The 24,935-nt window shown below is 41.3% G+C and overlaps 2 protein-coding genes across 9 annotated transcripts in view; one reads left to right on the top strand and one right to left on the bottom strand.

Moving 5' to 3' along the window:
• Window positions 1–13,225, top strand: part of Nfe2l3 (NFE2 like bZIP transcription factor 3) — a 25,125-nt gene extending 11,900 nt beyond the window's left edge. Inside the window, exons 2-4 of the mRNA XM_085840612.1 lie at window positions 6,140–6,316; window positions 11,360–11,443; window positions 12,002–13,225. Of these exons, the coding sequence (XP_085696738.1) occupies window positions 6,140–6,316; window positions 11,360–11,443; window positions 12,002–13,225 (1,485 nt within the window). The remainder of the gene's footprint in view (window positions 1–6,139; window positions 6,317–11,359; window positions 11,444–12,001) is intronic.
• Window positions 13,226–16,049: 2,824 nt separating this feature from the next.
• Hnrnpa2b1 (heterogeneous nuclear ribonucleoprotein A2/B1) lies at window positions 16,050–24,749 on the bottom strand. 8 transcript variants are annotated; one of them, XR_015047640.1, is made up of 13 exons: window positions 24,506–24,746; window positions 22,224–22,259; window positions 22,018–22,128; window positions 21,753–21,899; window positions 21,362–21,572; window positions 21,170–21,271; window positions 21,002–21,082; window positions 20,057–20,119; window positions 19,347–19,466; window positions 19,010–19,132; window positions 18,321–18,403; window positions 16,833–16,968; window positions 16,050–16,363 (listed from the first exon to the last, which is right to left on the bottom strand). XR_015047640.1 is itself a non-coding variant. In XM_085840615.1 (12 exons), the coding sequence occupies exons 1-11, from the start codon at window positions 24,509–24,511 to the stop codon at window positions 18,342–18,344; spliced, it is 1,062 nt and encodes a 353-aa protein (XP_085696741.1). In that variant the 5' UTR covers window positions 24,512–24,746; the 3' UTR covers window positions 16,050–16,363; window positions 18,321–18,341. The 8 variants fall into 8 exon arrangements, 5 of the variants coding, with proteins under 5 accessions (XP_085696741.1, XP_085696740.1, XP_085696739.1 ...); XR_015047641.1 differs by having other exon boundaries at window positions 16,896–16,968; XR_015047642.1 differs by lacking the exon at window positions 19,347–19,466.
• Between the last annotated feature and the right edge of the window lie 186 nt (window positions 24,750–24,935).

Here is a 24,935-nt window from a genome sequence, read left to right as displayed (position 1 = left end):
CTTCGCAAATGTCGCTGGGCTTCTACCCTAAAACAGTGAAGGCCACCAGCCTGTTAGAAGCTCCCATTGGTACTTTGGGCTTGAGCCACCTTGAAGCATCACTGCAGCAGATCCGACACCTCCTCCTGAAACACTCTTTGATTCCAGGACACTGTGATGAAGAAGTTCTGCTTTGCCAAGGTCATTTTGCTGTCTAGGGCCTTAATGTAAATAATAAGGATGAATATAACTTCAAACTTGAAAAAGTGCGAGATCTGTGTGTGATAGTGCGTTCCTTTAATTCCATCACTAAGGAATTTAGGTAGAGTAGGTTAGATCTCTGTGGGTTGTAGGCCAGCCTGGTCTACATAGCAAGTTCTGGGATAGCCAGGCATATACATAGTGAGACCCTGTCTCAAAAAAGGGAAGTGGGGTGAGTGTGAAGAGATGCCTCAGTGGTTAAGAGCACAGGCTGCTCTTTCAGAGGTCCTGTGTTCAATTCCCAGCAACCACATGGTGGCTCACAACCATATGTACAGTCTAAAGGTACCCGATGCCTTCCTCTGGCCTCTGTGGGCATTTCACACACATGGTGCACCTATACACATGAAGTAAAAATCTCAAAATAACTTTTAAGCAAGATTATTGAATAATGTCCTTTGCCCAGATTTTACATTTTCCCACTTGACCTTAATAACTATTCATATGTATAAATACATAATTCCGTTATGTTGTGACACATTTAAAGAGTGAATCAAAGCCATTTAATATCGGATACGTTGTGTGTTTTCCTAGGAGTGAATTTTTTTTTCTCTGTAACCAGTTGCCAAAGGAAGGAAATTTTTTGTGAAGCTAGGATCGTTGCCTTGCCTGTCTGTATTCTGAGTCAGTGCCCTGGTCCCATCGAACCCATCACACACTGTCAGTCACCTTTATTCTGGAATGGCTTCTCCTCACTAGATTGAGATGATTTTTGACATAAAAACTACAGTTAGTACTGTTTCCTTCACGGCAGGGGCCATGGTGTCTGTCTCTGGATTACTACGATAGGCTTAGCCATTGCTTAAGATGGTATCTGCCAGGCTTGCCCTGTAGTGTTATTCTTTTTTGTAATTAACAAGTAATCTATAGAGTGACATTCTGAGGCTGTTTAAATGTCTTTGCATTATATTTAGCATCACCATTTTTTTTTTTTTTTTTTTTTAGTTGTCGTCTACTATGAGACATTTCCCCCCCACTCGTTTGGTCATTTTATGCTTTTTTGTTCTTTGGCTTAGCTCTTTATTCAGTGAGTTGGGATCCATCACCATGTGACAGGACTCCTTCCGTCCCCCCCTTTTGAGATGGGAGGGAGTGGACCTTGAGATAGGATGTCACTGTGTAGCCTTGGCTAACCTGGAGCTTGGTATTGGCCTTGAACTCATAGAGATCCTCCTGCCTCTGCCTCCCAAGTGATGGAATTAAAGGTGTGTGCCACCATGCCTGTTCCCCCCACCTTCTATGTCTATGAGTGTCAATATACTAAGGAAGTCAATATACCAAGTTTGCCTGCATGTTTGCCAACTGTTAACCTCTTGCAACGCTATCCTGGTCATAGAGGATTTCTGTAACTTAAGTTCTTCCCTGAGTTTTCCAGAATGTCTCACATACATTTGTTACCAGCCTGTCACACTCTAAAAGATCCCCCCTCCCCTACACAAACACACACACACACACACAGAAAGACACACACACACACACACACAGAGGGAGAGAGAGAGAGAGAGAGAGAGAGAGGAGAGAGAGAGAGAGAGAGAGAGAGAGCCTTCCCAGACTTCTGCCCAGTTTCTTTATGGGCTTGATCTAGCCTGCATGGGTTCTATATGATGGCATAGGCATGTGCTTCTGTTTACATATTTGTGTGGGTGTTCTTGTGTCTTGAGTTACCTCACACATTTCAAATTTTACAAGTTCTGTCCAACCATAGCAGTTTTATAAACAAAATCAACTTTGTTGAGAATTCAGCATTTAGGGTTAACAAAATAAGACTTGCCTGGATGAGCAGTAGAGTAAATGGCAATCGGTAACCTCCTCTTCATCCTCCTCCTTCCTCCTCCTCCTCCTTTCTCTTCCTCCTTCCTCCTCCTCCTCCTTCCTCTTCCTCCTCCCCCTTCCTCCTCCTCTTCTTCCTCCTCTTCCTCCTCCTCCAACACCCCCAATGTAGAGAACTCATCCCTGTGATTATGAGCAGGAATAATCCAAAAAGATTCCTCCCAAGTTCTAAGGATTCTGTGTCTAAGATTTGACCTCAACAGATATTTGCTAAAAAAACAATAAGTGACAGGCTCTGGAGTATACAGTAGGTATAGAGTCACTGCCTTCAGGAAACCACTGTTTTGTGCCACGCCTGGTGGCTTGCTCACCTATAATCCCAGCACTCAGGAGTAGAGGCAGGTGGATCTCTGTGAGTTTAAGGCCAGCGGAGTCTACAGAATAAGTTCCAAAATAGCCAGGGCTATTTAGAGAAGAGACCCTGTCTCTAATAAATAGATGATTGATTGATAGACAGACAGACAGACACAAAAATAAGTTTAAAGGGGAAAAGAAAAGAAACTGCCATTTGGGAGCTGGGGAGATGGCTCGGTAAGAGTGCTTGTCCTTGCAGGGCAGTGGTGGCCCACATCTTTAATCCCAGCACTAGGGAGACAGAAGCAGGCTACTTGAGTGTAAGGCCAGCCTGATCTACAGAATGAGTTCCAGGATAGCCAATGCTAGCCAGAGAGACCCTGTCTTGGTGGAAGGGGTTTAGGGGGGCTTACTTGTCCTGCAAGCATGAAAACCTGAATTCAAATTTCTATGTAAAAATTTGGGCACAGCCACTGGGCACCTGTAACCCAGTGCTGTGGGGAGCAAAGACAGGAGGAATGTGGGAGCTTGGCTTAATGGCTGCTAGCCTAGTTCCAGTTCAATGAGAGGAAATAAAGCAGAGAATTATATGGAGCAAGACACCCAACACCTTCCTCTGGCTTCTGAACACATAGGCATGAGTGCACATATGCAAAGAGAGAGGTGGGTGGGGGGAGAGACAGAGAGACAGGAAAAAAGAGACGAGAGGGAGAGACAGAGACAGAGAGACAGGAAGAGAAAGAAAAAATTACCATTCTAGTGGGACAGATAGCAAACAAATAAATATAGCTAGTACTAAATGGTACAGAAAACATGGTTAAATATTGGCTTAAGTTAAGTTGCGTTTTAAAAATATAGAGAAGGGCTGGAGGTGGCTCAGTGGTTGAGAGCACTGGCTCACAGGCGATCTGGGCACACACCTTTAATCCCAGCACTCAGGAGGCAGAGGCAGGCAGATCTCTGAGTTTGAGGCCAGCCTGATCTACAGATCTAGTCAAGAACAGCCAAGGCTACACAGAGAAACCCTGTCTGGAAAAACAAACAAAAGAAGAGTGGTGGCTGAGCTTCCAAACAACCTGTTTGATTCCCACTGCCCACATGGTGACTGCCTGCAACTCCAGCCCCAGAAGAACCCAGCACCCTCTGTGGAGGTCCATCAACATGAGGCACACATGCACTACACAAACATACATGCAGACGAAACACCTATACACATAAAATAAAAAGTAAATAAATACTTAATATATCAGAAAAAGCTGGGCAGTGGTGGCACATACCTGTAATCCCAGCACTTGGGAGACAGAGGCAGGCGGATTTCTGAGTTTGAAGCCAGCTACCGAGTGAGTTCCAGGACTGCACAGAGAAACCCTGTCTCAAAAAAAATTATATATATAATCCATATATATATATATGGATTTTGGATATATATATGGATATATATGGATTCTGATATATATATATCAGAAAAAAGTGGGATGATATTTGAAGAGAGAGGGTGAATCTGAGGACAGAGACTTGGGACTTTACTCAGTTTAGAGATATGAAGATGAAGAATCAACAACTTAAAAGTCCCTGGTTGGGGCTGGAGGGATGGCTCAGTTGTTAAGAGCGCCGACTGCTCTTCCGAAGGTCCTAAGTTCAAATCCCAGCAACCACATGGTGGCTCACAACCATTCGTAAGGAAATCTGATGCCCTCTTCTGGAGTATCAGAGGACAGCTACAGTGTACTTACATATGATAAATAAATAAATAAATAAATAAATAAATAAATAAATAAATCTTTAAAAGTCCCTGGTAACTTAAAAGAAAGAGATGGGGTGCTGCGGTGCCAGATGTGGGAAGCTGTTTCCAGGAGGAGGCAGTAGTTTATTGACAGGGTCCAATATAATAAGGATGCAGAGCCTTTAGATTTGGGAGACCCTGGCAAACTGTTTCAGGGGTGTGTCTGGAACAAAATTCCTCACTGGACTGGATTTGAGAGAGAACACACACACTGAGGGCAGATGATCGCTCTTGGGAGAATTTTCCCATAAAAATGGGCAGAATAATGGGATAGAATCTAAAGGAGGGATATGGGGCCAAGGGAAGGGTTCTGTAGCTAGAAGTCTCCAGCCCCCAGTAGGTGGCTAATGGTGATTGTCCATAGATGGGAGAAAAGGAACAGCCAATGACAAGGGAAGAAAGCAGTGGGGTCGATCATCAGTGTCCTGAGAAAGCTTGCTCCCGGGGAGCGAAGCAGAGTACCACAGAGCCACGTACAGGCAGAGAAGCCAAGAAAATGGAGGGGGCCTCTAGGACTGGTTTTCTGTCCTGCTCCCCATCCCCCATCCCCTGCTCCCCACATTGGTAAATCTTCATGTTGTTGACATTTCCATTTTTCAAACATTTCTATGCGTTGATGGGGAGGTGGACCCTTGAGTTAGTCCTGTTAGCATTATGCTCCTGTAAATTAGAAAACCATCCTGGGGAGGTGGCAGGTACCTGCAATGCCAGCGCTCTGCAGGTTAAAACAAGAGGGTCGCAAGTTCTAGACCAGATGAGGCCACACAAGGAGATCTTGTCTTTAAAAAGGTGAGAGGGGTGGGGGCAGCCTCTCTTCTGTGCTCCCAATGCTGGGGGTGAAGGCTGGAGTCTAAGGGTCAGCCTGAGTTCCAGACTACAGAGCGAGACCTTTGTTTCAAAAAGAAAAAGAAATTGAAAACACATGTTTGAGTGATGTTACAGTTGAGCGAAATGTGCCTTTTGGTATCATGACTGAAAGTGTCAGTAGATAGTGCTTGCTTCACTGTAATGTTACAAGAGTCTCTCACCATTTAAAACTTTCGTAGGGGCTGGAGAGATGACTCGGTGGTTAAGATCACTAGCTGCTCTTCCAAAGGACCCGAGTTCAGATCTCAGCACCCAGGTGGCACTGTAATTCCAGTCCCAGGGGGCCAGACACCCTTACACAGACATACATGGAGGCAGAACACCAATGTAAATTAAAAAGATAAACTTTCTTAGATTAAGTAAATTAAAAGCAGTGTCTTCTGAGTAAATAGAAATATTTGAGCCAAATAAAAACCAAGTTGTCCTGATTGTAAAAGGAATACATATTTGGTTTATAAAGTGGCCGGGCGTGGTGGCGCACGCCTTTAATCCCAGCACTCGGGAGGCAGAGGCAGGTGGATTTCTGAGTTCGAGGCCAGCCTGGTCTACAAAGTGAGTTCCAGGACAGCCAGGGCTATACAGAGAAACCCTGTCTCGAAAAACCAAAAAAAAAAAAAAAAAAAAAAAACATATTTGGTTTATAAAGTGAATCAAATCCTGTCCCAACCTGCCCCTTCCTCATCTGCCTTCCAGAGAGAACACGATGCATAATTTTTAAAATACCACTTCCTGGATTTTTCTATAAATATATACTATATTGATAAGTATTTGCTTCCAGTGTATGTCTTTGATCTGTTTTTAACTGAGAGCTAAATAAAAAACTGCCTCCTGGGAACATTGATTTCCAATTTTAATCTAATTTAATAGTTTCAATTCAGGGGCATTATAAATATATATAATTTCAGTTATACAGATTAGCTGTCTCAGGAGTGCATCGGAAGGGCAGGGCATAAAACTGGCCTTTGTTTCAGCATTGACTGCTTCTTTGAGAAATGATGAAGCACCAGCCTCAGCTGACAGCAACTGTGGGTTTCACCCAACACTAAGCACAGCACCATTCTAAAGATGCTGCTTATTTGTAGATAATGGCTTCCTGCTTAGCACAGTTCTGGGTGCTTTTTACAGGAGAACGAGATGCTAAGAGAAAAGAGCGAAGCTGTGGATCACAGTTCCCAGCAGGAGGAAAATGAGGAAGGGGTGTCAGCCCAGGCAAAATCTCGACAGCAGAGTAAGACCGAGGAACACAAAATGGCGTGTGCCTCTGCCAGGGAAGCCGAGAAGATCACCGAGGCTAGGAACGAGGTAAGCCGTGGAAGGTTCCAGGCTGGCCACCGCCACCGGTCTTTTGGAAAGACCTGGTGTTGTTAGTGAACTCTGCATGTAAGTATGCACTGTCGTTAGCAAATCTGACATATAAAAACACACTAAAAAGTGTGTGTGTGTGCTTTAATCCCAGCACTCGGGAGGCAGAGGCAGGCAGATTTCTGAGTTCGAAGCCAGCCTGGTCTACAAAGTGAGTTCCAGAACAGCCAGGACTATACAGAGAAACCCTGTCTCAAAAAACCAAAAAAAAAAAAAAAAAAAAGAGTGTGTGTGTGTGTGTTAATTGTACTTACAAAGCAATTAAGCCAGGCTGGCTTGATGGCTCAGCAGTTAAGAGCTCTTCCGAAGGTCCTGAGTTCAAATCCCAGCAACCACATGGTGGCTCACAGCCACCTGTAATGAGATCTGACACCCTCTTCCGGTATGCCTGAAGACAGCTACAGTGTGCTTATATATATAATCATAAATAAATCTTTGGGCTGAGTGAGCAGGGCCAACTGGAGCGAGCGGAGTTAACCAGAGCAAGCAGACGTCCTAAAATTCAGTTCCCAACAACCACATGAAGGCTCACATCTATAGTGTACTCATATACAGAAAATAAATAAATAATAAATATAAAGCAATTGAGCCATAGTGTTTTCTCTGGTTAAAGACGGGTTACTAGCAGCTTTGTTATTCGTGTTTGCTGAGACAAGGAGTAAAAGCTAGCTGGCATCCAGACTAGCCTGGCCAGGGCTAGGAGCTCAAAGGACTAACCTTAAAAATCTCTCTCTCGAGTTCCACTAAAGCTCAGACCCAGGTCTTCAGTCTGCTAGTGGGTCAGACTGAATCACTGGTGCCTGCTTCCTACCTAGGTCTTACCTAAGAGACCAGAGCCAGACTCCTGGAGGGCATCTTCCTGTACTTCTTTTGACTCTACAGGGTGAACCCCAGGACCCAGGTTGAAGGATGGATTCTTTTTGCAGTCAGTGCTTTCCCCTGCTTCATGGAGGCCATACCCTAGATTTGACTTAGCCCCCATATGATCCTAGCCACAAGTTTGGCACAGAGGCGCTCCAGGTAAAACTGGTGGTTCACAGACACATAGGACACTTTTACCTGCACCTTATCCTTGTCCTGGTGGTTGTTTTCACTGTGACCAGCCGCAGCACCTCCTTCTCTGGGAGATGGAATCTGGGGCTCAGTCTGGAAAACCACAGGTAGAACCACCTTCCTGATCTTGGGCTGCTTCTAGCTCTCAGAACAGCCATTGCTTGCCGGCCTGTGTCAGAACTAACCTGTGACTAACAGAGAAAACCTTTGAGAGCTGATAAATTAGCTTCCACCAACCAAAAAGCCCAGAGAGCATCTGGGTGGACCTATAGAAAAGCCAGCTCTTCTCACCTCACTGCCTCGCTGACGTACCCACCTATACATAAAAGACCTTCGGACCGGGCAGTGGTGGCGCACGCCTTTAATCCCAGCACTCAGGAGGCAGAGGCAGGCGGATTTCTGAGTTCGAGGCCAGCCTGGTCTACAAAGTGAGTTCCAGGACAGCCAGGACTACACAGAAAAACCCTGTCTCGAAAAAAAAAAAAAAAAAAGCCAAAACCTTCATAAAACTGCTTCCATGTTGGAACATGGAATTAGGGGTAACTACTGGGCCATGGTCACTCAAAAACGACTCCAGAATGAACTCTTACTCCTCCCCCCACTTGGTTTTTTTTTTTTTTTTTTTTTTTGCAGAAACATATTAAACATCCAAAGAAGGCACTTTCTTGGTCTTACATAGCCCAAACTGTCCAAAACAGATCTTAAATTCCTGATCCTCCTACCTTCACCTGCTAAATGCTGGGATTATAGGCTTGTGCTATCATTCCCTGCCATGCCTTACCAGGCTTCTGCCCTTGGCCTGAGTCATTATGTACTACAAAGTGTACCCTTGTTCTCCTTGAGATGCTGTGTTGCTTATTAAGCTAGTCTCAAACTTGTGAGGTTGTGATCCACTTCAGCCTCCGTAGTAGCGATATTCCTCAGACTACCTCTGGCTTTTTTCTTTTCTTCTTTTTAAATAAAAGCTCTGACTTTAAAACAAAACAAATAAGTATGGGTGTTTTGCCTGCCTATATGTCTCTGCACCCTCTACGTGCCTAGTGCCTAAGGAGGTCACAGGAGGGCATTAGATCCCCTGGAACTGAATTTTAAAGCCACCAACTGCAGGCTGGGACTCTGCAAAAGCAGCCAGTACTGTTAACTGCCGAAACATTTCTCCAGCACTGTCTGCAGTTTTGGTGAACTTCTTAACGAGGAAACAAAAGAAGAGTCAGAATAGTAAGCCAGTTTTCCAGGCTCTTTATAAAAGAAACGTGACCTGGACTAAGAGTGCAAACAGGTAACATGCTTTCCTGGGTAGATTAAGTGACTGAAGACCAGCTCTTCTCACTTAAGAAAAATAAAGCTTGAGATACTTACACAGGCTAAAAAAGCTCCATTAAATGTCTCCTCTCCACATTTTTAAAGTCTCAATCTAAAGTGGAACTATTTTAGAAGTCTAGGGAAAGGAATTTTAAAACTCCAGGTTCACATTCTCCAACAACATAACATGAATGGAAAGCGCCCTTTCAGTGTTTCTAGAAACAACTCAGCTGTCCATTACTTTTGTAAAATCCTAGACACTAAACCACCAAGGAACTACAAAGTTTGCAACTTTTTTCTCCCTGCAGACAGAGTCTCAGATAGCCCAGGCTGGCCTCATTTGCTATGTAGCCAAAGATAACCTTAATCTCCTGACCCATAATTGCACTCCTTACGTGCTAGGATGACAAGCCTGTATCACACCTAGTCTGTTTAGTGCTGGGGACCTAATCCAGGGCTTACACCAAGCAAGCACTTTACTGAGCTGCATTCCCAGTCAAAAATGTTTCCTGTGGTTTTACTTAGACGGGAGCTTGCCATTTGTACCCTGGGGTTGGCCTTTTTAGTCGATCTGTCTCTGCCTCCCAAGTGGTGAGATTCCAGGAAAGCACCACTATTCTTGGCTTTATGTAATAGGGACAAATAGCCAACTTCTTTGAAGCCAAATGTCTCAATGTTGTGTAGACTTCGGTGAAATTGACTATATTAAAGATAAACAAGGCCAGGTGTGGTGGCATGCCTTTGATTATAGCACCGGAGATGCAAAGGCAGGTGGATCTCTGAGTTCAAGGCTAGCCTGGTCTACATAGCAAGTTCCAGGTCAGCCAAAACTACATAAACTGTTTATAAAAGAAAAAAAGAAGCCGGGAAGTGGTGGCGCGTGCCTGTAATCACAGCACTTGGGAGGCAGAGGCAGGCAGATTTCTGAGTTCGAGGCCAGCCTGGTCTACAGAGTGAGTTCCAAGACAGCCAGGATTGCACAGAGAAACTCTGTCTCAAAATCCGCCCCCCCCTCCCAAAAAAAGAATGAAAAAAGAAAACTAGAAGCCTAGAGTGTTTTCCACTGTTAGAATCCTCAATTTGGAGGTGATACATTGGTAAAAACTAAATTAAACTGTTAATTAGACTGAGCAGAGAACTTACTAGAAACTCAATTAATTCCTTAGCTGAGCTGTTGTCCCTAAAGGAATCACTGTATTTATTCCCTATGGATCCACCACCCATCCAGGGCTACAGAGAATATCCTCAACCTCCTGAGCACAACAGCCAACTGACAAACAAGCAAAAGGGTTAAAAATTTGGAGTTATTAACACAATAATTCTAAAAAAAGATATGAAGCATCATTTTATGTAACAAATTTGGTCCACAAGCCACTAAAATACAGTTTTCCAATTAAGGAACAATTTAAAAGTTAATATTCATTTAGCATCAATATATAGAAAGCCAGCCAGGAGTGGTGGCGCATGCCTTTAATCCCAGCACTCGGGAGGCAGAGGCAGGCGGATTTCTGAGTTCGAGGCCAGTCTGGTCTACAGAGTGAGTTCCAGGACAACCAGGGCTACACAGAGAAACCCTGTCTCCCTGTCTCAAAAAAAATATATATATATGTGTGTATATATATATATATATATATGTATATATATACATATATATATGTGTGTGTGTGTGTATATATATATATATATATATATATATATAGAGAGAGAGAGAGAGAGAGAGAGAGAGAGAGAGAAAGAGAGAGAAAGAAAGCCTATGGTACTATGAACTCCCTAACAAATGTTTCATAGAACCCAATATATCTGACAAAGATAAATGTATTTGTGTATACTGTCAGTCCAATTCTATCTCTACTACAAAACCTTAAACATTTAGTGTAGATGTCATAAATAGCACATACTAATAGAATCCTGTGTTCACTGATATCCTAGTGCACTCTGAATGGATATTATTTTGTGTATGCCAGGCACATGTGTGGAGGTAAGAGGACATTACTGTGGGGTCTGTTCTCACCTCACACCTTGACGTGATTTCTGGGGATTGAACTCAGGTTGTCAAGACTTGTGCTGAGAGGGCTTTACTGTCTTTCCATCCTTGCTGAATATTTTAAAATAGTGATACAAGGATGAATTTAAGGTCAGAATTTAATTGAGAACTAAAATCAAAGGTTTGGAACCAGGTTTCAAGACAGATGCTTCCCACCTAAAATGTCAAGAAATAGGAAGCAGAAGTATTTGTCTACTAGAAATCCGAATCCTTAGATATAAACCCAGTACTGGGAAGGCGGAGGCAGGCTGATCTCTGAGTTCCTGGCCAGTCTGGTCTACTAAGTAAGTTCCAGAACAGCCAGGACTGTTACACAGAGACTGTTTCAAAAAACTAGAAACAAAACAAAAAATGCCACCAAAACTAAACCTCTTTCAAGTCACAAAATTTGAGCCAGATGTGACAGTGCATTCCAGATTTTCCAGCACACAAAAGGCTGAGATAGGATTGCCATGAGTTCCAGACCAGGCTTGGCTTGGTTACAAGCCCCTCTCAAAAAGGACAAAACAGAAAGGGGGGAGAAAAAGCCTAAAACTAAGATTTCAGTGTTTTTCTGATGGTAAACATTTTCTGTTTATATACAGAGCCATCTACATTGGTCAGATACAGCTTTCTCTTTGGAAGATTTATTCCAACTACTTTCATCACAGCCTGAACATTCTTTGGAGGTAAAAGGGACCCTGACTTGTATTTATCACCCACCCCACACTACCCCCAGTAAGACCCTTGAATTGACAGACCTCTGTGAAGACTCTCCTACTTGGAAGGCACAGCAATTTGCCAATTACATTCATTACAAAATACAAAGGCTTAATTTTCATAGAAATAATCACTTTGGAGAATTAAAATGTATGCCATTTTGTCAGAATTAGACCATTGTTAACTTTGTTTTCCTTGTAGCATGAGTCTCTTAACACCCCATCCCAGACTAATGAGGACTGCTCATTAGCTTATCCTTGGCCCTTCACAATGTGGGCTTTAGCTTCAAATGTATTGACTAAGAGCTGTATCTTAATGTTGGGATGCTTAATGTTTGAAATAAGCTCAACTCCCTGATTCAAGACCCTTTACCCCCAGGTTCATCAGCATATTTTTAGATAACATATTGTATCTCAAATAGGGAATTGTTCCTAGTATATCTGTATTACAAAGAAATTTGACAAAAGTAACCTGAGACTATGTATTAGCAGTGGAACTCCGTTTGAAATAGTGTTTTTGTTCTTCAGGGCATCTCAGTGGAAGACATTCCACCTTTTCTGAGCAGTGTCTGTGAAAGTGTTAATTCCTCAGCACAGAACATAAATTTGAGCCAAGCTATAAGCCATGATGTCAATCTTCACGAAGCCATGCTGTTGTACCCCAACAACACATTTAGAAGAGATCCATCAGCAAGGTCTTCACAGGCACAAGAACCATTTCTGCAGTTAAATTCTCATACAAATCCTGAGCAAGCCACTCCTGCAATGTCTCTTCCACCATTTGACAATCAAATGAGGAACCTAACAAGCCAAGATCTCCTGTATGACCTGGATTCAAATATATTTGATGGAATAAACCTAATGTCATTGGCCACAGGTTTCAGTCCATTGGAAGTTTCTCAACTTTTTGAAGAACCAGATTCTGGGCTCCCATTAAATTCAAGTTACAACAGCACCTCTCTCACAAACTCTAATTCTTCTTACCGTATTTATGATGGAACTGTAGGTTACCATAGTGACCTACAGTCTCTTTGTCATGATTTAGGTGCTGTAGGAGGCTGCTACCCAGAACCCCATAAACATTGTCATATGGACCATAGGACTATAGCTGGCTTTCATGTGTCCCTTGAATGTCAGCAAGTATTTCATGACCACACTTACCATTTACAGTCAGGTGCATCAGAGCCCACATCTGAATCTTTTGCATGGTCTGGGAAGTCACAGAAAACCAGTGGATGCCTTGATAACCCAGATAGAAACTTGAGCCGTGATGAACAGCGTGCTAAAGCTCTGCACATTCCCTTTTCTGTAGATGAAATTGTCCGTATGCCTGTTGACTCTTTCAACAGCATGTTAAGCAGACACTACCTGACAGACTTACAAGTGTCTCTCATCCGTGATATCAGGCGAAGAGGAAAAAATAAAGTTGCTGCTCAGAACTGCCGTAAACGTAAACTAGACATCATTTTGAATCTAGAAGATGATATATGTAACTTGCAAGCAAAGAAAGAAGCCCTTAAAAATGAGCAAACTCAATGTAGCAAAGCTATTGACATCATGAGACAGAAGCTACATGGCCTTCACCACGATGTTTTTAATAGATTAAGAGATGACCAAGGTAGGCCAGTCAATCCAAGCCAATATGCACTTCAGTACAGCCATGATGGAACAGTTTTGATTGTACCCAAAGAGCTCGTCTCATCAGGCCACAAAAAGGAAGCCCCAAAGGGAAAGAGAGAGAGAAGAAACTGAGCAGCTCCAGCGACCAGCATCACAAACTCTTCAACTACTTTAAGATTTTAAAAGTACTAGTACTTGAATCATTCAGTTAATTCTGATGTTTAGGAATCAAGATTATGCTTCTGTGAAGTTGGGAGAATCCACATGTTCCTGCACAATTCATAAATATCTATGTGAAGTAATCTCCAAGAACTACAGCCACCTTATAATACAGTGGTCACCTGAAAAAAATGCTTTAACACCTTATGGCTTAAAATTGAAACAGCCTTAGTGTTTTCTGAAGGTTATTTTTTAATATTTAACTTGTGTGTGAAAATAAAATTTTGTATTTAAATTATTACAAAAATATTTTATTTCAACAAGTCCAAAGAATACTTGCCTTATATATTTAAAAATCCAAGGTTAATAATCATTGACAAGCTTCTAACCAAAATACCCATATTTAAATGCAGTTAGGCCACAGCCCTACATCTATATAAAAAATTTACAGCACTAGTTTGTGGTGACCCACTATTTTAAAACTCGGATGTTCAAAACTGGAAAAACTGAACCGGCCATGGTGGTGCACGTCTTTAATCCCAGCACTAGGGAGGCAGAGGCAGGCAGATTTCTGAGTTCGAGGCCAGCCTGGTCTACAGAGTGAGTTCCAGGACAGCCAAGGCTACACAGAGAAACCCTGTCACCCCCCACCCCCAAACAAAAACAAAACAGACACCCCAGGCAGTGGTGGTGCATGCCTTTAATTGCACAAGGGAGGCAGACAGGTGGATTTCAAGGTGAGTTCAAGGCCAGCCTGGTCTACAGAGTGGAGAAGTCGGGGGTGTGGGGGACAATGCACATGTACCACAAATAATCTTTAATACCCGGACCATTATAGCAAGCTGCATTTTGTGTACCTCACCTGTCATCAATTTTAGGTTTTTAAAATTGCATAGCTAACATCCAAATAGCCTGTAATTAATGTCACATGGTCACCCAGTGCAGTGAGTCAATTAGTTTTTCCTAAATGTCAAAATGCTTGATGTCAATTGGACGGAAATCTGTGTGACAAATTTCAATTTTATGGTAAATCTTATTATCTACAATTACATTGAATGAGATAGATGTATGAGCTAATGGTCCATGCATTCATCAGGTGTGTAAATCCTGAGTACACTGCAGCTGTCTTCACACACCAGATTCCATTCTAGACCTACCACTGGTTGCTGGTTCTTGGACTCCTGGAAGAGCAGTCAGTACTTATAACCCGAGCCATCTCTACAGCCCTTACCTTTATAAACCCAAGGTGAAAGAGTAAGGATACTCCTAGCATGTGAATGCCAGGAATAGTAAGCATTACAGCAAGCAACAATGGGTAGAACTGGGCGTTCACCAGCTGCTCTTAAAGACCTAGCTTTATTCCCAGCAGCTCTTTATACACACACAGGGCAAATTTTCTTGAATGATGGCCACCTGGTGAAACCTTCCTTTTTTTTCGACTTTAGGTCAAAGAGCTAGTATCTGGGTTGACTACATACAAGACCATTTGGACATCTGCCCTTCCTTAAACTAGTTCAACCGTGACTTCCAGATAGTGCCCTATTGGGAGACTTGATGTCATGGGAGATACATCATCCCCAAAGTTCCCCGAAGCCTACTTACACATTAGTATGCCCAATTTTGAGCACAGCTACCAGACAATGTAGGTTTGATTTATCTCTTGTAATACCTTAGTACTCTGGGCCAAAATTGCTTCAGAACTTGTGAAAGCTTTCATAATGAAAACCATTTGTTCCCAGTCAGAGCTCAACAGGTACCAGAATGAAGATTGCTGAACTGTTTGCAAAACTGATGACAGGCAAGTTGTCCTTCCATCAGTTTAATGAGAGCTACCATGTTAGCTCTTCTGTGTGACCCAAGCTCAAGTTCCCAGTGGTAGACAGACCAACTCAAACCACACATCCAGGGTATGGAAAACCATGTGCAACTTTACACTCAAGATTGTAAAAGCTAAAAACCAGATGCTAAGACACCTCAGTGATCCCTTCACCCAGAATTTCCTTTTAAAGTAGCACATACAGCAAGCACAGTACCATACCTCCCATGAGTCATCACATTTTCCCTTTTATGTGATTGCCTTAATTTCACTTCCACTGTTTTAGTGTTTAAAAAACAATTGTGTGATATAGACTTTATTTTGCTCTAAAGTCCAAAAACAAACTCTTAATGGCGACAGGTATGTGTACAAGAGACTCTCACCATGCAGCCTTGTCTCGAACATAGCCTTTAACTTCCCAAGTGCTGGGATTGAGGGCATGCACACTACCTATTGGGTTTGCTAGCCAAAAGCCAAGTATTTGGAATGACTGTTGATACATTAGTTTACAAGATGTTAAGAGCTCACATTTATTAGCCATTGACTTACCTGTATATATTGCTTTATTGTCATAAGCAAATGAGGTTAGCGCGCTGGTTGTTTTAAATCAGTTACCCATTACCCTTAAACCACAGTACCGAGCTTAACCACTGCTACCCATTCACAATTGGAATAAAACTCAGTGTGACTCAGGTATTCTGCAAAAGTGGTAACTCAAAACACTATCTGGTTAAAATCCATGGTTTCAAAATGCCACCATTCATGTTCAGCATCAAGTTGTAGCAGTGCACAATTCATAGTAAGGTATATTTTATTAGACAATAAATAATGCCTATTAATGCTTTTTCTCCTATTAGTATTGAATGAAAATTGTAAATGTATAGTTCTGTGCAAAACTAATCTAGCATTTATAGTGGCGATCTTGTAGACAACTGATGTCGATAGAACAAGATTCACACTTATGTGTAAGCATTACACCAAGTAATTTGGATACAAAAGTATTTATTTTATAAAACTTGTATTTAAAATAGAGCTCTTATCTGTCTACTCACAAATCCTAAAACAATACATTATCCTTTGCTAATTTGATGTTACCCTTTACAATCAGCATTTTTGTAATTTTATTAAGAACCTGTACTAAATGAAGTTTTAAATCAGAAAACATTCCCTTTTGTTAAGTGCTTCTTAAATGAAGGCACCACAAGAACTACTTTCAGATGGTACAGAATTTCTTATTTCTTGAAGACTCTGTGGTTGACCACTTCTTCATTAGTTACCTGCAGCAAGACACCTTCCTGCCAAAGGAAAAAAAAAGTATCTGAAGAAGTTTATCATGTTTGTCCAAAGAACCTAAGTAACTTCAGTGGTTGTTTTAGGATTAAAGCAGACTCACTGATGTGTATAATAAGCTCTGAATATCACATTTCTGAAAAGGCAGTAAAGCCTAGAAATCAAGAGGGCTGTTTCAGGAAATTTCAATAGCCAACCTACAACATTTTAGGGCAGGACAATGGGCAAAAAATTACCACATTTTAACCCAATTATTTAGTACAGGGTACATAAGAGGGTTTTGCTGCTGCTGTTGCACAGAACACTGTCAGACTCATCCCTGATAAGCATGTATAGTTGTAACCACAATAAACACAATGCCTTTAAATGCCTACTTGACTCAAACTGCTTGAACCAGGATAGGTGAATGAATACACAAGGGTGGAATGATAGGTAAATCTCATTTATTGAACTTGCAGCCTAACTTTTACCTACCATTTTACTACCAACACCACTGAAGGAAGCAAGAAAAGCTTTATTAATGATCACTTGGCTTGCCTCAGCTGTTGAAATGAAGCACTTTACAGTCTTTGTGGCAGCAGAATATACTTGTCCATGGTTCATATCAATGCTAAAATTCCAGCAGGGAAAAAAATGATATGTTAAGCACCTGAATCTTCATGGAAAGGGAGGGGGTGAGAAAGAAGGAAAAAAAGGGAAAACAACCAAAATAATTTAAGTAAATGACAGATTGGAAAACAGGGTTTATAAAATTATCTTGAGTTTATTGTTAAACTCAATTTATAAGCTATGTTAAACTACATAAGAACTATACTGAGAAGACCATTGAAGAGTTTATTAGTTTATCTTTTAAGGGAGGAAAATTAAGAAAGAAAAAGTAAATAAGTTCTTACCTAAAGAAGTTTAACTGAAGCTTAGAACTACTTTGCTCTACACCCTCAGCTTTCGTTGGCATCCTTATCAACTACTGTAGTTAAAGCTTTGTAGATACAGCACAGTTTTTTAAGACTGGCTGAGATTAGTCGTCAAGAGTTCTCTTGTACTAGACCTGTGTCCCTGAAGAGTACCTCGCTGGGGTTATTTCCTTTCCTTGCATTGAAGAAGCAGCATCTAAAAGATCTAAAAAGGTGTTTCTCTTTGCAGAGATATCCCTTAAGTTAACTAGGTAATTTATTCCTGATGAATTTCAGACAACACACTTAAATCTGACCAGCATTTTTATCTTACACAAATACAACAACAGCTTTGCAATGGACCTTAATTATACTACCCACTCCTTAACTTATTTAAAATAAAAAGTCTATAATTACACAATTTCCTTTAGAATTATTTTATTAAATCATAAATGTACAACAGCTTCTTAACTCTACACACGCACTTAAAATTTTTAAAGGAAAAACGTTATGTCTTATTACACCATGATCCTGGCTAATAGCTTTTCAAAACTTTTGAGAAAAATCTTAAAAAAGGTTTCACATGTCACCTGAAACTTACAAATTTAACATTATCAAAGAAGGAATGCTTCTACACTCTTACAAAGACCACTAGAAAGAAACAACAATTAAAAAGCTAAGAAACTGTCTCAAAGGCATTTTTTACAATCCTTCCTCCACAGTAAGGTAATGTTATTAAATAATCCAATCCATTCACAAAATGGCTCTCTGCATCTGCTCTGGTGTCTTCTGCCATATCACTGCATATTTATGCATGACTGAGATAAGAGTTTCCTTAACATGTTATTTCGATAACCTGAAGCTGTTCTGTTACCTCTGGGCTCTCATCCTCTCCTATTTATACAGTGAAGCCTGTTTCAACAGAAGTAAAGAGTAAAAAAAAAATAGGTTATGAAATTATCCATCTAACCAGATTTTAAGGAAAGATAACATGATCCTAAAATGCTTTTAACTCCTGCAGCTAGTTCTCCCAAGATAATAATAATTGTAAAACTTAAAAACTACTTACCCATGGTAAGTAGGAAGAAGCTTAATATCTGCTCCTTCCACCATAGCCACCACTTCCTCCACTTCCTCCAGGACCATAATTCCCTGCAATGATTGAAACAAGAAAGCATGCTTAGAACATATATAAATCTGAAGGTTTGTGTCTGTATTGTGGAAACTAAGTTCTCTTTCAGCCTTGTTGTGATAGTCTGTATGTACACAGACCTGGCTGCCCTACAATGTAAATAAAGTGATTCTACTTTTGAATACTACGATTAACAGCACGTGAGAAGTGTGACACACCTTTCTAAGCCACTTTCAAACACAAGCAGCTTAAAATAGGTTGGACCTTACGAAGCTAAATGGCAGAGCATATTTGATACATGATTTCATATGAAGGACAAGGAAGACTGAAAACATGATCTGTCTCCATCTCCCCATTGCCAGGATTACTGGGAGTAATGCTTGTTAAATTCAAGAGCTAATCACTAAATTGGGTGTGGGTAGAAATCCTAGATTATATAATAAGAGACCCGATCTAAAAACAATGCCCCTTCAACCCATACTACCAACAAAAATCAATCATTGAACAGTTACACAAGGACACTCTCCTTAGCTGGCATCTATTATATCCTCACTTTCTGAGATGCAGAACTATGTGGACTTCCATGACTCCCCCAATCACCCAGAAGAACTGTGTTTAGTAATTACCTCCACCATATGGTCCTCCCATGTTCCTGCTACCCCCAAAGTTTCCACTCTTCATTGGACCATAGTTAGAAGGCTGCTGGTTATAATTTCCAAAATCATTGTAACTTCCACTTCCATAATTTCCTGTAAAAGAATTGGAATACCAGCTAACCCTCTGAACCACACAAGCATTGAAGCCAAACTAATGTTCAATTTTTCAGACAAAAATTCTCAAAACAAAAGTACACAATACCTATCTATAATCCTACAATTTAAGAAATCTATCTAATCGACAGTAAAATAAATGTCATTAATTCTAATCCAAATTCCAACATAAAGGTTGTAGATGAATTATTACCTCCTCCATAGTTGTCATAACCACCTCCGTAGCCCCCACCCTGGTTGCCATATCCAGGTCCTCCACCACCATATCCTCCTCTTCCTCCTCCATAACCAGGGCTACCTCCAAAATTGCCACCTATTATAAAATAAGCCTTTAAGTAATTGCTTAAATTTTTCAATTCCATTTGAATTGTCTTTATTACACTCATTTCTGGTTTTTCAAAACACATAAGATATTTGTTATATAAAGTCTATTCTAGAATAGACTCCAAGGCAAAGTAAATACCTATCCTTGGGTAAACACATAAAGCAAAGATCCCAGAACTCTCCTTTGAATTGCTAAGTATTTCAAATTCATATGCTTTGTAGTTTTGAGGAAGAAACTCTGGCAGGCTGACCTGCATTTAAGGCCAATCTGGACTATGAAACTCAGAACTATGTAAGAGAGAGCTCCATTATCCCCTATCACACCGACTTCCAATTTTCTAGCTTTTCTACAATGCACAGGAACTCCTCACCTAAATAATTTTAAGTTTTATGAAATGAAACTCACAATTTTACATTGTACAGTAGTTAGGTAAATTTGTTTATAATAAAACTCAAAATCACCTTCCAAAGCCAAATAACCACTTTGATAGGCAAAAGAAGTGATATACAAATTTAACCAAGCACCAAATGCAATGTTATTAAATATATCAAGATACATAAACCACAATTAAAACTAACCTCCAGGTCCTCCTCCATACCCATTATAGCCATCCCCAAATCCACGTCCACTTCCGTATCCATCTGTTTATAAATATAAAGTAGTAAATTAAACTTAATTTTCTCCACATTCGTATCGAATGAGGATGACTGAAATCTCACTAGTTTATTTGCTGGGGACATTGAGGGGAGGCGGGTGTAACCAAAGCATATTAATTCAACTTTACTACCAAGGCAACACATTCTTATTAATACTAGGTTTAGACCTATCAGCCTTACTTCAAACTTAAATGAAGAAAATAAAGTTTTATCATACCACACCATTCATTTATATAAACTTAACCTAAAAACACTTCTGACAGCATTTTTAGACAGGGACTTATAGCCTTGGCTTGCCTTGAATTCAATGTACACCTATGTGTGTGAACCTTTATCTTTAATCATCCTGCAGCTTGTTACCAATTACTAAAATTGCAGGTTATCTTGTCTGGTTTTCGGATTCATCCTTAGGCTAAGTGCATGCCAGGCACTATATATGCTCATCATGTGTAACCTATATTCAGCTCATAATTTCCAATGTGTGTACACGTAGCTGATTCCTGTGAGGCTTTAGTACCCTGCTATTTCTTTTGGCTCTTTTCTGAAAGTGTCTTACTTATATATATCCCGTCCGTCCTTCATTTCAGAATGCTGAGAGCTCAGGCCTATGCTAACACATCCAGCAATTTAGAACTGCTTTAAAAATTTGTTTTTAACCTTATTGGTGTGCTGACAAAGCATGAGTACACTACATGAATCAGTGTACATGATGGTGGTCAGAAGGCAACATCTTAACCTTGTCTGAGCACAGGGTCTCCTTTCTTTCTCTGCACTACACAATGCAGGCTAACTGCAAAATTTATCTCACTGAAGACATTCTATTCAAAATGCAATCATACCCTTAAGAAACTCTCCAAACAAACTTACCAGATCCCCCCCTAAAGTTGCTTCCTGGTCCCGGTCCAAAATTGCCACCGCCACCACGAGAATCCCCAAAACCAAAGTTTCCTAGAACATAGTAAGTAATCTAATTAGCAGCAAGAACAAGACAAATAATCACATATACATACATACACACATAAATAATAACGTTACCTCCTCTTCCACTCCTAGAACTTTGGACTTCCTGCATTTCTTGTCTAGACAATGCCTTTCTAACTTCTGCATTGTGACCATTTATGGTGTGATATTTTTGCACTGGAATAAAAACAACACCAACAGTAAGCAATTCTTATAATGTAAGCAACATTTTTTAATACAAAGCACACCTCATGAACAGACACTTACAGACAATTTTATCCACAGGATCATGGTCATCAAAAGTAACAAAGCCAAAGCCTCTTTTCTTTCCAGACTGCCTATCGGTAATTATTTCAATAGTATCAATTTTTCCATACTCTTCAAAGTAATCTCTAAGGTGGTGCTCCTCAGTATCTTCCTTAATTCCACCGACAAACAGCTTCTTCACAGTCACATGGGCTCCTGGTTTTCCAGACTCCTGCAATAATTACAAAGTTATCCTGACAGAAAAAAAACCTTGATTACATCTAACTTGTATTTGTATATCTGAGGATGAATTCCTCCAGATAATAGGTTTTAAGAGGTTGTCTTGGAATAACATGTACAAAAAAAGCCAGTACAAAAAGAAAGGAGATCAATGCTTTTGGGTTTTCCTTACCTCTCTCGCTACAGCGCGTTTTGGCTCAACTACCCTGCCATCAATGGAATGAGGCCTTGCAGCCATGGCAGCGTCAACCTCGGCCATGGATGAGAAAGTTACAAAGCCAAATCCTCTTGATCTTTTGCTTGCAGGATCCCGCATAACCTTTAATTCCAAAAGATAAGCATTTAATTCACGGCATTAGGTAGCAATATAAATTAGAATGTATTGATACTGGTATTATTCCCTAGTATTCACACCCAAACATACAGCCCGTACGTACCACACAGTCTGTGAGCTTTCCCCATTGCTCATAGTAGTTTCTCAAACTTTCTTCTGTGGTTTCAAAGCTTAAGCCACCAATAAAGAGCTTACGGAACTGTTCCTTTTCTCTCTGCAAAGGGAAATACCATTTCAATTTTTATTTACACTTTCTTTGTATGCAGGAAATTAAATTCTTAAATATGAGGTGACCTGCTGGTAGAGTACCTTTTTCCTCTCCAAAGGAACAGTTTCTAAAGTTTTCTGGGGGGGAGAAAAAAAACTTACATCAAATTTAAACCATATGTTAAACTGCATATTAGTTGTGTTACACCAAAAATTGCCTGAGCTGAGCTACACAAGTTTCAAAGTCACTAATACTTGATCTAACTTCTAATTCACGTAAATTTTCTTAGATTTTCTTCAAAAAATTTCAGAAAAACCATACCCAACTCTTAGGTCTTTTAAAGGGTATTAAAGAATTCTTTTGAAATTCAATTCTACAACCCAAGTCAAAAATAAATTGTGTTACTTTTTAGATTAAAAAAAAATTTTTTAAGCCCCTCTACCTCTAATGTTTCCAAATTCACCACTTCCAAGATTCAGTTTCTGAAAAGTGGCATATTTGCTTTTCCTTGAACTGCCCCCTCTGGTGTTAATTGTAAGTATCTCAAGATGAAAAAAAAAAATCCTGCAACTCTGAAACAAGCTCCTTGAAGAATGCTGAAACTCCAGATAGATCACCTTAAATCTGGTTTTTTCAGGCACTTATTACTGGCTTACCAATAGCTAAGTACAAAAACTTATCAAGATGTTCATAAATTAGGCCATACTATTCAGGACCTGATTGCGCAACGAAATGAAAAAGCAAAATTAAAAAACAATTCTGTTATTTTACTGTATAGCCTAAATTTATATGTTCCTCCAAAATGTGCTCAAAAAGCCATTACACTTTTTAGGTTTTGAATGTTTTATAAAAACGACCAAAATTGTTTTAAATAGTCATAGTTACAAAAGCCTTAATCAGGAGGACTCCAAATAGTGTTTCTGGTAGCTCTACTAAAATGTCAGTAAATTGGATTTCCTTAATCTAAGTTGCAAGTATTAAATACACCTTGTTTTTTCATATCACTAAGGAAAGCAAAAGCTCTTTACTTACCTCGGGTTTTTTCCAAACTTACCAGACGTCCACTATCGATTATAAACAAGGTTATTTATAAGTGTGCTTACAGTCAAAGAAAATAACCAAGGAGACCCCTTTCAATTCAAAAGCTAATGCTTATCAGTGTAATGATGCATAATTTCAAACAAACAAAAAAATCAAAAAACCGAATGACCAAGCTCAAACACTGTGACCCCGAGCTAAGTTTTTATATAGCCAGGAGGTGGATTTTTGTTCACTGAGCCATGCTTTAAACGAAGGCTAACTATGAAAAGTCAGCTTTTTCACTTCCTTAATGTGACCACCACGTGCTAAGGATCCGTTGATTTTACCAACAAATTCGAAGATTCCCTTAAAAATGCTTATAATTTGAATTATTTCGATCAGAGGATCCTTTAAGCAGATAAAAGTTCTGGAATAAAAAGTATAAAAGTATAACCCTCCTCTCAATATAGCCTCCCTAGCTTCCAGATGAGCGCTCCCATTTTTCCACTTTGACTTCCTACTACTGCTCAAGTGCTTTACCACAGCACCCGTAAATCCTAAGTATTATGAAAATTAAATCGGTCTCTCTGCAGCGAAGCTGCCTTCAGGCACCCGCCCAGGCCTGGGTTGTACTACGTTCTCTCTGCCTGTTCCAGTAAAGCTCGTGGAGCGCCGCCACCCCGCCCCCACCCCGCGCCTCGGTGGCTTCAGAACGCAATGGCGCCATTTCGTCGAGGGGAAGGCAGAGCCTTTAGCGAGGTGCGCAGGACGCTGAAGACCCAAGCTCAAAACACTAAATCCACCTCGAAACGGTATGAAGACATCCCAAAAGAAAGGAAAATCGCTAAACACGTCTACGCAGTGGTGAAAAAAGAAAACCAAACTAGTAAACCTAAAGTGTTGAAAGCAAAATCATGGCGAGGAAGGAGACGGGAAAATGGCGGCCGCCAAATCCGGTTCCCGGGAGAGGGGGGAGGGGAAGCTTCGCAGACTCGCTCCGGGGAGCCGGGGGCCCCAGAAACGTTCCGCCGCGAACACAACCGAGCCCCTAGGCCCGCGCACATCGAGAAAGGCCAGCGATGGCGCGCTCCCGCGCTCCTTTAGTGGTCCAGGCCGGTCGCGGCGGGCACTTCCCATCCCCCACCCCAGCTGAGGGAAATGGCGCCGGGCGGCTGAGGGCGGGGAAGGCGGTCGGACAATCAGGCCTCCTACAACGACCGCTCAGAAACTCGTCAAGGCCAACCGCCACTCGAGTGGCCGCATCCCCTCCGCCGGACCACGGAGGCGGGTGGCCGGTTTCCATTGCGGCGCATACGGCCTCGCCATGCCCTTTCTAATAACTCATTGATTTCAAACCCGTTACCTCCATCGCGGACTCAGTCGCTTCAGCCCGATTTCCCGCAGCCGAGCGAGATGAGAAAGACCTCCGCGGACGGACGCGCACGGGACTCGTCCTGACGCTGTGGAGAGAGCAGGCGATGGCCAAGAAACTGGGCCGCAAAGGAGCTCCTGCACACGGGACCGGCGCCGCTGCTACTGCCGCTGGAGCCGAGACCGCCGCTTTTCTAGAACCTTCCCCCCACTAACGCGTCTCCGCTTACGTCACGCCGTTACGTAAACGTCCTAACCGCCGCCAATGGCGGGAAGGGCCTACACTTTCCTTACGCCAAGTACGTGACACTTCCCCTTTAGGTACAGCGGGACTGCTTTACATCACTTGCGCAACTGTGTTCCGTGAATTGCGGAAGGCTCGCGCACCGCGTGTTACTACGTCCGGAACTAGGTCCGGCCCC

The sequence above is a fragment of the Mus caroli genome, unplaced genomic scaffold (assembly GCF_978045245.1).
Source record: "Mus caroli unplaced genomic scaffold, Mus_caroli_1 scaffold_7, whole genome shotgun sequence".
Taxonomy (NCBI): domain Eukaryota; kingdom Metazoa; phylum Chordata; class Mammalia; order Rodentia; family Muridae; genus Mus; species Mus caroli.
The sequence above is the reverse complement of the archived record's forward strand: the minus strand, read 5'-3'. Positions and strand labels throughout refer to the sequence as shown.

Bases quoted from the DNA above. Each gene is read 5' to 3' on its own strand.
- Hnrnpa2b1 (XM_085840615.1), bottom strand. The intron at 22,129-22,223 runs GTACTCTACCAG...TTCCCTTTGCAG, and splicing joins TTCCTTTGGAGAGGAAAAAG to AGAGAAAAGGAACAGTTCCG. The intron at 21,900-22,017 runs GTACGTACGGGC...TTGGAATTAAAG, and splicing joins GAAAGCTCACAGACTGTGTG to GTTATGCGGGATCCTGCAAG.